The sequence below is a fragment of the Pongo pygmaeus genome, chromosome 1 (genome assembly GCF_028885625.2).
Source record: "Pongo pygmaeus isolate AG05252 chromosome 1, NHGRI_mPonPyg2-v2.0_pri, whole genome shotgun sequence".
In the NCBI taxonomy this organism is placed as follows: domain Eukaryota; kingdom Metazoa; phylum Chordata; class Mammalia; order Primates; family Hominidae; genus Pongo; species Pongo pygmaeus.
The window spans coordinates 219,499,406-219,512,273 of NC_072373.2; the positions used below are offsets into that span (position 1 = coordinate 219,499,406).

At 52.0% G+C, this 12,868-nt stretch overlaps 1 protein-coding gene across 3 annotated transcripts in view; it reads right to left on the reverse strand.

Annotated features, from left to right (window-relative positions):
• Positions 1-342: 342 nt before the first annotated feature.
• Positions 343-12,868, reverse strand: part of DRAXIN (dorsal inhibitory axon guidance protein) — a 28,750-nt gene continuing 16,224 nt past the window's right edge. For 2 of the 3 annotated variants that reach the window (XM_054439104.2, XM_063659636.1), the window contains exons 3-7: positions 11,183-11,373; positions 9,215-9,329; positions 8,696-8,785; positions 6,892-6,981; positions 343-2,507 (exon numbers count right to left, since the gene is read on the reverse strand). In XM_054439104.2, coding sequence (XP_054295079.1) covers positions 2,395-2,507; positions 6,892-6,981; positions 8,696-8,785; positions 9,215-9,329; positions 11,183-11,373 — 599 coding nt within the window. In that variant the 3' untranslated portion in view covers positions 343-2,394. The remainder of the gene's footprint in view (positions 2,508-6,891; positions 6,982-8,695; positions 8,786-9,214; positions 9,330-11,182; positions 11,374-12,868) is intronic. The other variant, XM_063659640.1, reaches the window with a different exon arrangement.

Genomic DNA, 12,868 nt, shown 5'->3' on the forward strand with positions numbered 1-12,868 from the left:
TGATTCTCCTGCCTCAGCCTCCTGAGTAGCTGGGATTACAGGCACCTGCCATCATGCCTGGCTAATTTTTGTATTTTTAGTAGAGATGGGGTTTCATCACGTTGGTCAGGCTGGTCTCGAACTCCTTACTTCAAGTGATCTGCCCACCTCCGCCTCCCAGAGTGCTGGGATGTCAGGCATGAGCCCTCGTGCCCAACCTTAATTTTTATATTTTTGGTAGAGACAGGGTTTTGCCATGTTGGCCAGGCTGGTCTCGAACTCCTGACCTGAAGTGGTCCGCCCACCTCGGCCTCCCAAAGTGCTGGGATTACAGGCATGAGCCATTGCGTCTAGCCTTCAGCCTCCCAAAGTGCTGGGATTACAGGCATGAGCCATTGCGTCTAGCCTTATCTGCCTTTCAGCTAGCCTGCTTTGATCTACCAGTTCCCCTGCCCTCCCTGCTCCCTCCCCACAAGGTTCCCATGCCCATCAAAGTTGGATAGGGAGAGAACAAGCATATTTAGTTTCTTCTAGATCTGCCTGCTTTCCTTGGTGCCTGACCCCTGACCCCGACTGATTTTTCCAACGCAGTAAACATCTCTGGCATCTTATGGGCGTGATCCAGGCCAGTGAGGAATTTGGCCAGGAAAGTCTTTTGTCATTTGCAACCTGGTTCGCCCTGGAACAGAGGGTTGGCCAGGAGTGAGATGCCAAGTGGGGGGATTTAAATGGTTCTCCTGAAGTGACTCCTGAAGCCCGATCTGCTGGGACAGATGTTCTGGGTGGGCATTGTGAGTCTGGCCTGTTAGGGGCAGTTAGCTTCAGATAGCACCTCAATTTCAGGGGAGCCTCAACTTCCCAGTGGGCTCTGCTGCAAAAATGTGGCGTGGGGTCCAGGGATGGTTTTGTGGTCCTGGAAATCACTAAACAGTATGCAAAGTGGGTAAACATGGGCAATATGTGTGGTTTTTTTTTGGATTCCATGCTTGCATCAGAACCCCTGGGGTGGAAGCTCTCCAGAAAACTGTAAAGTGCCTGTCCAGGACTGGATGAGCAGGACCACAGGGACATAAAGGCCAACATGATTCTTTTCCCCAAACACTTCTTATCCCAGGATATCAGCTACCAGACCACAGGGATCAACCTGCCCAACTTATTGCCGCAAGCAAGTGTGTGCTTAAGTTGTATTTTGTTTTGTTTTTAAATAGGATACACCTTTGTCCAGGGAAGGCGGACAACAGTCAAGTTATTGCAGCCACAGAGGAAGGGAATACCAGGGTGTGAGCCTCTCTTGCCAAAAGCCTTGGAGAATCTGGAAGAAATTCTTGGCTGTGGAGCAGCAAGAATGTGAGCCTTGGAGCTGGACAGCCTTGGCCCAGGTTCATGTCCTTGCTCTGCCATGTACTTCCCAGGACCTCTCAGTGGGTCCCTGGGCCATCAGCCTCGCGTTCCCTGGGAGCTTGTTAGAGCACAGAGCCCACTGAGTCAGATGTGCTTTTTTTTTTTTTTTTTTTTTTTGAGATGGAGTTTCACTCTTGTCCCCCAGGCTGGAGTGCAGTGGCACGATCTCTGCTCACTGCAACCTCTGCCTCCCAAGTTCAAGTGATTCTGGTGCCTCAGCCTCCGAGTAGCTGGGATTACAGGTGTGTACCACCACGCCTGGCCTAATTTTTGTATTTTTAATAGAGACAGGGTTTCCTCATGTTGGCCGGGCTGGTCTTGAACTCCTGACCTCAGGTGAGCCACCCGCCTTGGCCTCCCAAAGTGCTGGGATTGCAAGCGTGAGCCGCCGCGCCCGGCCAGATGTACATTTTTAACCGGACCTCCAGGTGACTCTTAGCATGTTCAGGTTTGAGGAGCACTGACCTGGGACCCTGGGCAAGTCGAGTCAAATAACTCCAGCGTGCCTCACGGTCCTCAACCTGTCGCATGGTGATAATGCCTACTTGAAAAGGTCGTTGTGATAATTCAATGAGATAATGTATTCCAGCACTTAGCACAGTGCCTGGTACATAGGAGATGTTCCATATTCATCTACTGCCGGTGGACCTTCTTTCGGGAAGTTTAAATTTCTTTTCCACTCTCAAAAACGTCTCTTGGTTTTGAACTTGAAGCTGTTGCAGTGCTGGAGTCGGACAGTAGAGGGCACTCTCGGCATTGCCATCGCGGAGAGCAAGACACGCGGGATGGAGGCTGCATGGGTCTGGACTTCGGGTGTGCAGGTGCTGCGGGCCGGCTCCTGGGTACCCACCCAGCTCATTCTCCGAGCGGCTCCCCTCCTGGGGTTGAGTGTCCTGGGCCTGAGTCTGCAGCCTCAGCCATCTGTTCCCCGACTTGATCTCCCACTGCTAGTTACAAACAAATCGCCCGGCTTGTGCAAACCTCCCGGGCTTAGTCCCCAGTCCCGCGGGGCCGCTAGACGTTGATGAAGGATCCCTGGTCGCCGTTGGCCGTCTCGGGCTCCACACAGCGCCCTTTCCTCCGTGTAACCCTGCGGTTCCGGTGGAATTTGGCATAGCAGCGCAGCCCTGGGCGAGTGGAGGCAAGGGGTCAGAGGCGCGAAGGGCCCGTGCCCTCCCCTTCCTTCCCCTGCATGCTCGGGGCCAGCCAGCTGTCTCCTGCCTTCTTTACTCTGCCCTGCAACCCAACTTCCTCACGGCAGCCCCAGTGAGCTTAAAAGACACGAACCCGGGAGAGGGGAGGAGTGAACACGGAAGGAGCACGGAGAAGACTCAGGGCGGTCGGGGCGGTGAAAATATTGTGTGTGACACGTAATGGTTGGGACATGGCATGCATTTGTCAAAACCCACAGAATGTACCGCACAGTGAACTATAACTTACACTATGACTTCAGTTAGTAATAATAATACATCACTATTGGTTTGTCAAGCAACAAATGTACCAAGAGAGGCCGGGCACGGTGGCTCACGCCTATAATCCCAGCGCTTTGTAAGGCCGAGGCGGGTGGATCACTTGAGGTCAGGAGTTTGAGACCAGCCTGGCCAACATGGTGAAACCCCGTCTCTACTTAAAAAAATACAAAAACTACCCGGGCATGGTGGTGGGTGCCTGTAATCCCCACTACCTGGGAGGCTGAGGCAGGAGAATCACGTGAACCCAGGAGGCGGAGCTTGCAGTGAGCCAAGATCATGCCACTGCACTCCAGCTGGGGCGACAGAGCTAGACTTCCTCTCAGAAAACAAACAAATAAACAAACAAATCTACCACATGATTGAAAGATGTTATTAATAGGAGAAACTGCATGCGGGGGCAAAGGAGGTATATGAGAACCACATTCTGTGCAATTTTTCTAGAAAACTGCTCTAAAAATAAAGTCCTCAGGGTACGGTGGCTCACACCCGTTAATCCCAGCATTTTGGGAGGCTGAGGTGGGAGGATCGCTTGAGCCCAGTAGTTCCAGACCAGCCTAAGCAACATAGGGAGACCCTATCTCTACAAAAAAATGTAAAAATTAGCCAGGCATTGTGGCATACACCTGTAGTCCCAACTACAGGAGGGGCTAACATGGGAGGATCCCTTGAGCCCAGGAGTTCCAGGCTGCAGTGAGTCTTGGTTGCGCCACTGTACTTCAGCCTGGGTAACAGAGTGAGACTCTGTCTCAAAAAAATTAAAAAATAAAATACACAGATAAATTCAGTTAAAAAGTCTATAATCTTGAAAATTGGAAAGGAAAAAGGTTATTAAATTTTTCTTTTAAGTGGCTCAAATTCTGCCCTTCCCTGTAAAACATCCTATGGAGAGCCATTGCTTTTTTTTTTTTTTTTTTTTTTGAGATGGAGTTTTGCTCTTGTCACCCAGGCTGGAGTGCAGCGGCACCATCTTGGCTCATGCAACCTCTGCCTCCTGGGTTCAAGTGATTCTCCTGCCTCAGCCTCCTGAGTAGCTGGGATTACAGGCATGCACCACCACACCCAGCTAATTTTGTATTTTTTTTTTTTTTAGCAGAGATGGGGTTTCACCATGTTGGCCAGGCTGGTCTTGAACTCCTGGCCTCAGTGATCTGCCCGCCTTGGCTTCCCAAAGTGACGGGATTACAGGCATGAGCCACCATGCCAAGCCTCCCTTTTTTTTTTTTTTTTTTTTTTTGAGACAGGGTCTTGCTCTGTTGCCTGGACTGGAGTGCAGTGGCGTGGCAAGATCTCGGCTCACTGCAATCTCTGCCTCCTGGGCTCAAGTGATCCTCCCTGCTTCAGCCTCCCAAGTAGCTGGTACTATGAGTGTGCACCACCACACCTGGCTAATTTTTTTTTTTTTTTTTTTGTATTTTTGGTAGAGACAGTGTCTCTCTACCTTGCCAAGGCTGGTCTCCAACTCCTGGGCTCAAGGATCCACCTGCCTTGGCCTCCCAAAATGCTGGGATTACAGGCATGAACCACCCCACCTGGCCTCCAATGCCCACTTCTGTCTACCCTTTCTTTTTTTTTTTGAGATGCAGTCTCTCTCTGTCGCCCAGGCTGGAGTGCAGAGGCACGATCTCAGCTCACTGCAAACTCTGCCTCCCGGTTTCAAGAGATTCTCTTGCCCTAGCCTCCTGAGTAGCTGGGATTACAGGTGCGTGTCACCACACCCGGCTAATTTTTGTATTTTTAGTGGAGATGGGATTTTACCATGTTGGTCAGGCTGGTCTCAAACTCCTGACCTCATGATCTGCCCGCCTCCGGCCTCCCAAAGTGCTGGGATTACAAACATGAACCACCCCCCTGGCCTCCAATGCCCACTTCTGTCTACCCTTTCTAAAACAACTGTAGGACTCATTATCATATTATTATCTTTATAGCCCTTATTCCTTACTTTTATTTTCTTTTTGAAACAGAGTCTCACTCAGTCACCCAGGCTGGAGTGCAATGGCACGATCTTGGCTCACTGCAATCTCCGCCTCCTGGGTTCAAGCAATTCTCATGCCTCAGGCTCCCGAGTAGCTGGAATTACAGGCAAGTGCCACCATGCCCGTCTAATTTTTGTATTTTTAGTAGAAACAGGGTTTCACCATGTTGGCCAGGCTGGTCTCAAACTCCTGACCTCAAGTGATCCTCCTGCCTTGGCCTCCCAAAGTGCTTGGGATTACAGGCGTGAGCCACCATGCTCGGCCATAGCCCTTATTATTTTCTAAAGACATCCTATCTATGTATTTGATTGTTGTCTGCTCATATCAATAGAATGTAATTCATGGGCACAGAACTTGATGGTTCTTTTCACTACTGAACCCCCCAGTGTCCAGAACAATGTCTGATACAGAGTAGGTGCTCCCTAAATATTTAACTGATTAGATGAGTGAATAATCAGAACTACATAGCTTTATTGCCAAGGCGGGAGGATCCCTTGAGCCTGGGAGTTAAAGCTACAGTGAGCTGGGATTGCGCCACTGCACTCCAGCCTGGGTGACAGAGTGAAACCCTGTCTCAAAAAAAATAATTAAATTAAATTTAAAAGTCTACAATTTTAAAAATTGGGAAGAAAACGATTTATTATTATCATTTTTAAGACAGGGTCTCTCTCCATCATCCAGGCTGGAGTGCAGTGGCACGATCACGGTAGATAATCTCTGAGGCTAATATGAGCAAAACGGGGCATGTATCTCAGGTCCACAGAGGGGCTGAGCCCCAATTCCCCCATCCAGGAGATGTGTGAATGCTGATTTGATATTGGATGGAACTGATTAATTATCGTTCATGTTTGGCATTTTGTTTTTAAAAGAGTACTTGTCTTTCAGAGGTACACACTAAAATATTCGCAGATGATATACCCGTAAGCTCCCAGGAGTTGCTTAGAAATCATGTCGGAATAAGGAAAGCATGTGAGAGATGACAGACACAGATTGGCCATGAGTTGGTATTTACTGAAGCAGAGTGATGAGAAATGGGTGTTCATTAGACTATTCTAACTACTTTAGTATATATTTGAAATTTTGCAAAATACAAAATTGAAACTGGCTGGGTGTGGTGGCTCATGCCTGTAATCCCAGAACTTTGGGAGGCCAAGGCAGGTGGATCGCTTGAGGACAGGAGTTTGAGACCAGCCTAGGGAACATGGCAAAACTCTGCCTCTACCAGAAATACAAAAATTAGCTGGGCTGGTGGCATGGGCCTGTAGTCAGAGTTACCTGCGGGGCTGGGATGGGAGGATCACCTAAGCCTGGGAAGCAGAGGTTGCAGTGAGCCAAAATTGCACCGCTGCACTCCAGCCTGGGTGACAGAGTAAAACCCTGTCTCAAAACAAAACAAAAACCTGAAACTATTCCCCCCACTTTCCTGGCTGTGTAAGTTTGGGCATCATTAAGCTTTCTGTGCCCCAGTTTGCTTATTTGTATAGTAGGGATCATCATAGCCCCTTTCTAGGGGTGCTCATGGGGCTTTCAGTAGAAAAGTGCTCAGCACAGAGCCCAGCACACCTAGGCGAGGTGGGGGCACGGAGGAGTTAAAGAGGCAGCTGGCCAAGTGCATCCTTCCCTGGGACATGCTGGGAAACCCACCCCCACCCCATTATCACACTTCAGTGCCTCCGCTGGGATAGAATTCTGGTGTGAAAGCGGCAGCCTTCTGAGGCTGGATCTAATTTAAAGAGATGTACTCCTGTCTCCTCCCTTCTCCCTCCTCCAGATAGTGGGAGATTGCGCCAGCTTGTATTTCAAAAGTTGAGAAAAGCAAATCTCAGAAATGATGCCAAGAATCAGGACTAAATGAGTTCACAGATTGGGAAGGCACTGATAAAGCTGTTCTTGCTCACGTCTTCGGCTCCCGAGGGATTCTCCCACCTACACCCCCGCCGCAGGCCCCTGATCCACCCTCTGCCAGGAAAGCTTGTCCCCCACTCAGTGCAGAAGCAGCTTCGAGAAAGGGAGGCTTTGTGGTTCTCAGAGCATGGGGAGCCCCCCGCAAAGGAGTCTGGACCCACCTTCCACACACATGCAGTCATCGAAGCATTTGTTGTTGAGGCCTCGGTTGTGGGGTGTGCAGAGATGCTCCCGCAGGTCGCAGCAAGTCCCTGCCAACACAGAGAGCACATGCAGTCAGCCAAGCTGAGCTGTCCCTCCCCGCAGCCCTGCACTCGGTCCCACTGGACAAGAGATCCATCATCTCTGTGGCAGGCCGTGCCCTGGCGGGGTGGGCCATCTGGTGTGCAAGGCTCCTGGGTGGAACCACAGAGGGATGTCACGGCCGAGGCCCCCAAGGGTCGGTGGCAGAGACCCCAGCTGCCTCAGATAGGCAACTGATTGATCATGGGAAGAGCGAAGGTTGTGTGAGGTCTCCTCCCAGACACAGCCAGTAGAACAGCTGGGGGCTGCCAGGTGTGGAGTCAGCTCAGAGCTGGGAGGGGCCTCAGGATCCCCAACACCAATGTACTCTTGACAGATGGGGAAACTGAAGCCCTGGGCACCTGCCGTGGAGCCGGCTCCCAGAGCGACCGTCCAGTCGGCCCAAACACGGGTCTTTTCTTTGCGCCCAGGGTGAAAACAATCGTTTGGGAATGAAGCAGCCTGTCAGGGAGCTGGTGGTTTGCCTTATATGATGCTAATTGCTGGTTTGGTTGCTGTTTTGTAGAATATTCTGGTCACTGATCTAACAATCGTGGTGCCGTGGAGGTGTGCCGCTCGGATCTCTCTTGGGGAAAGCGCTTGCTGGCGGCCTCCAGCTGGTACAGCTTCGGGGCCACCTTGGCCCATGGCAGGCTGTTCCCAGCAGCCCCTGCCAATGACGGGCATGGGGGTTCTGGGGCCCAGCCATTTCTGCCCAGCATGGGCCTTGTCTAACAGGCCACCTCTGCACCGGAGCGCCCATCTGGTGCGTGATGTCTGAAGCTTCCTCCATCCAATCCGGCTTCCTCCCCCTTTCATCATTCACTAGTGTTTCCCACCCCTAGCCCATCGCAAAATAAATCTGTTGCACTTTTTGTTTTGTTTTGTTGAGACAGGGTCTTGCTCTGTCACCCAAGCTGGAGTACAGTGGTGCGATCATATCTCGCTGCAGCCTTGACCCCCGAGGCTCAAGTGATCCTCCTGCCTTAGCCTCCTGAATAGCTGGAACCACAGGCGCACACCACCAAGCCTGGTTGGTTAATTTTTAATTTTTTAATTTTTAATTTTTATTTTGAGACAGAGTCTCGCTCTGTCAGAGTGCAGTGGTGCGATCTCGGGTCATTGCAACCTCCGCCTCCCAGGTTCAAGCAATTCTTTGCCTCAGCCTCCTGAGTAGCTGGGATTACAGGCACCTGCCACCATGCCCGGCTAATTTTTGTATTTTTAGTAGAGATGGGGTTTCACCTTCTTGGACAGGCTGGTCTTGAACTCCTGACCTTGTGATCCACCCGCCTCGGCCTCCCAAAGGGCTGGGATTACAGGCGTGAGACACCACACCCAGCCAAGCCTGGTTATTTTTTAAAATTATTACTACTTTTGGAGATGGAGTCTTCCCGTGTTGCCCAGGCTGGTCCTGAACTCCCGGGCTCATGGAATCCTCCCACCTCGGCCTCCCATAGTGCTGGGATTACAGGTGTGAGCCACCGCGCCTGGCCGTGAATAATGTATTAAATGAATGGATGTCTGACAGCAACTCTCAGGAAAGTGGCAGCTGTTGTTATTATTTATCATCCATGAAGGGTCAAGGATTCTCAGGTCCTGCACACGTGGGAACCCCCACTCCCACCCAGGTTCCCTCCCAGCACCCAGCCTGGTGCCTTGAATGTGGGTGCTGGCTGGTACCTGGCAGGCAGTCTTGGTGATGGTCGCATGGTTCCCCTTCGGCTGGTGATGTTTCGTTACCATCACTGGAGAGTTTACTGCGGTGTTTCTCTGGGGACAAGAAGATCTGTGGTCAGAAGCTGGGGCCCAGCAGAGCAGAGGTTAAGCACAGGGACTCAGGTGTTGGAGTGCCCATACCACCACCCTACAGCATGGCTTGGACAAGGCACTGTACCCCTCTGTCTCTGCCTCAGTTTTCTCTTCTCTAAAATGGGATCAACAGTACTATGGACCTAACAGGTATTTTCCCTCAGGGTAACATGAGTGGAAACATGGAAGCGTGTGGCATGTGATAAGCATTTGACAGCATTCTCCATTCCAAGTGGTGTTTCCAGGTTAGGCTCCATGCTCCCCGTCTCCCCGCATCCCACCTTTGGACATCTGAAGATCAGACAGGGCTCACTGGGGCCCCCACCTCAACAGATGGTGCGGGAGGGCAGGGCGCCCAGGCATGGAAGGTGGTGGGGTAGGTGGGCATACCTTTCTTCTTTGCAGAGGGCCAACCATCAGGTTTTAAGTCTTCATAATCGGTCCAGTCGAACAAGGCCATGTCCAGCGTGGGCATCACCTCCCCGTCAGACCTGGGCTGTGCCTGCTGGAGACAGTGGAGAAGGGGGATGTTGGAACCTTCAAATCCATGGAAGCAGGAGTGTGGAGTCCCAAGGCCAGAGGGCAAAAAAGAGGCTTCTCAGAGGCCACCTCATCCTCTGCTGGGCAGCCTGGAGTCTCAGCCCCAGGACATAAAGACGGCTGCCGGAGGCTCCTGTTCCAGTGGCCACTAGGTAATTTCCTTCCTGTGCAGCCATTACTCAAGAAGGACCATGCAGACACACACAGGTGAGTTACCCACCAGGCCCTCTGAGGAGGGGCAGAGACCACCTGCAGGCTGGGAAGGCAACCTTGCTTGCCCAGGGTCTTTAAGCCCACAAGGAGGGAGTTGGAAGTAGCCCAGCCACTCACTGGACTTTCCCATCCCTTCCTCTCTCTGCAGAGGTTACCAGCTCTCCGCTGCACCATTGAGGCCACAACCAGGGCTCAGTTCCACTCACAGCCTGGGCCAGTGGCCCCAGGAATGCAGAGGGCTAGAGGTCCTCAGCAATAGCTGAATCTATACACGGGCATGTGCGCGTACTAGGGCATGGGCAGGAACCGCACCTTCTAGGCTGGGCTGCAGGGGGCCTTGGATGATGAGACGGATAACCATGTATTCCTGGGAAACGGTCCGCAGCTTTCATCACAATCTCAAGGGGGTGCAAGACCCCAAAAAAGGATAAGAAAGATCTGCTGCTAAAAAAGCTTTATTTCTTTTGTATTTTTGTAGAGATGGGGTTTCACCATGTTGGCCAGGCTGGTCTCGAACTCCTGACCTCAGGTGATCCACCTGCATCGGTCTCCCAAAGTGCTGGGATTACAGGCATGAGCCACCCACTGCACCTGGCCTATTTTTTTTTATGTATTATTTTTTATACATATATATTATTGATCCCTTTAAATAATTTTAGTTTGGAAACCTTTTTTTTTTTTTGAGACGGAGTCTCACTCTGTCACCCAGGCTGGAGTGCAGTGGCGTGATCTTGGCATCGGTCTCCCAAAGTGCTGGGATTACAGGCATGAGCCACCCACTGCACCTGGCCTATTTTTTTTTTATGTATTATTTTTTATACGTATATATTATTGATCCCTTTAAATAATTTTAGTTTGGAAACCTTTTTTTTTTTTTGAGACGGAGTCTCACTCTGTCACCCAGGCTGGAGTGCAGTGGCGTGATCTTGGCTCACTGCAAGCTCTGCCTCCCGGGTTCAAGCAATTCTCTGCCTCAGCCTCCCAAGTAGCTGGAACTACAGGTGCCTGCCACTACGCCCGGCTATTTTTTTTTTTTTTTTTTTTGTATTTTTAATAGAGATGGGGTTTCACCGTGTTAGCCAGGATGGTCTTGATCTCCTGACCTTGTGATCTGCCCGCCTTGGCCTCCCTAAGTGCTGGGATTACAGGCGTGAGCCACCGCGCCCAGCCCACATATCTTTTTTAAAGATCTGATGCAGATGCGTCCAAGTGTTAGCTAATGCTTATTAATTCTGGGTCTTGACAACATAGTTTTAAAAATCACCATTATTATGCTTCATGCTCCTCTGTACACAGAAAGCTCCTCCCCAGGCCTTGCTGCTCTCCATGCAGACACCAGCGTGCTGAGCTGCCGCTTGCCTCCTTGGCTGTCCCCAGAGTGGGCCCCTGAGAGCACTTTGCCCTGGACAGTGGCAGCCCCTTGTCAGGATGGAGCACCCACCATGGCTGGAGCTAGACTGGATGGGCAGCAGGAGATCTGGTTTCAATCTAAGCTCTGTGGCCTCCTGTCCCCCTGCCTCAGTCTCCCTACATGTACTAAGAGGGCTTTCCATGAGATGGGCTCAAGGACCCTTCCAGATCCGAGGCTGTTTGGGGACCCCTTACCTGGGGCCGCAGGGAGGTGACGGGCAGGATCAGGGACTCTTCTGTGGCAGGTGCTGCCTCAAAGGTGGTGAGGAAGAACATGGTGGGCGCCAGGCTGGTGGAGGATTCCTCCATGGCCGCATCCAGCACCTGGGCTTCGGAGAACTCTGCCTTCTTCATCAGGGAGCTGGGACCTCGGACCAGGGCTCGGCCTGAGACACAGAGTGCGGAGCACAGGGGCTGTATCTGCTTGCCACCTTGTGGCAGTCTGCAGTAGAACCCACGTTTTATGCTGCAAACTAGGAAGCAGCAGGGACCGTATGACAAGCCCTTGGTTCAGCCCCCATTCCTGCTTCCTATCCTTCTTGGGAGGTGGGGGGAGGGGAACTCAGAGGAAAATGTCTTGGAAGAACTTGCAGTGTCGCTGGGGAGACAGTCCAAGGATTCTCCCTGTAAAGCAACATTCCAGCAAGTCCAAGTCCAGGTTGGCTGGGCACAGCCAGATATGTAAGTGTAACAAATAGGAACTAGTAGGATTAACCATGGAAGGCTTCCTGGAGGAGGTGAAGTTTGAGTAGGGAGAAATGTCATGAGGCTGAGAATCATTGCAGTGGCCTTTGAGGAAGCTGGGAGGTGGGAATCACTGCTTATCACACACAAGTGAGTGCATCCTGTGTGGTGACAATTAGTCATCACCCCATTAACGGAGCACCTGCTGTGTGCTGGGTCCCAGAGGAGCTGTGTCACAAGCGTTATTTCATCTAACTACTGCAAGAGCTCTGGGAAGTGGGCACTCCTTCAGTCTCATCTACAGGGAAGGAAACTGAAGCACAGAGAGGTTAGGTGACTCGCCCAAGGATGCACAGCTCATGAGTAGCAGGGCCTGGATTCAGCTCCAGCAGGGCTGGAGTGCAGGGGCTCAATCTTGGCTCACTGCAACCTCTGCCTCCAGGGTTCAAGTGATTCTCCCACCTCAGCCTCCTGAGTAACTGGGATTACAGGCATGCGCCACCACACCTGGCTAATTTTTGTATTTTTGGTAGAGATGAGGTTTCTCCATGTTGCCCAGGTTAGTCTCCAACTCCTGATCTCAAGTGATCTGCCTGCCCAGCCTCCCAAAGTGCTGGGATTACAGGTGTGAGCCACCACGCCCAGCCTGGCCTGAGGTTTCACAGCCAGTCATTAGCAGAGCAGGGCCTAGCCCGCAAACCTTCTCCGTTCCCCACCTCCTCCTCACCATATCAACTCTCCCAGGAGGCCTGGCTGCAGCCCTGGAGCTGGGGGAGCGGGAGCCCAGCAGGATGGGTCCACACCCCACGTGTGCCCTCTAGCTGACCTCAAAGGTGCCAGCATCCTCCCCTGAAAGCTGACACAGGTGACCCCAGGAGTGGGAGGCTGAAAGTCAAAGCCGGATGACCCTGACTGGCCTCTGCCCTCTTGGGGGGTTCTCAGGCCTCACAGGGAAGCCAGCCTCAGCTGTTTGCACGAGAAGGGGCATTGAGGCTCCATTGCCTTCCTGCCAAAGAACCCCACTGTCACCACTGCGTTTGTGGCACTCGGCATGTCCCTAGAGGCAGTCGGGTCACATGGAGAGCTTAGAAGCCAAGTTCCCTGGCTTAGGGCCAGGCAAGGCTGGGAGGAGCCACCTGACTGGAGCTGCGGGACATGTCTGCTCCGAGACTGAATGGGCACGGGGAGGGGGATGCA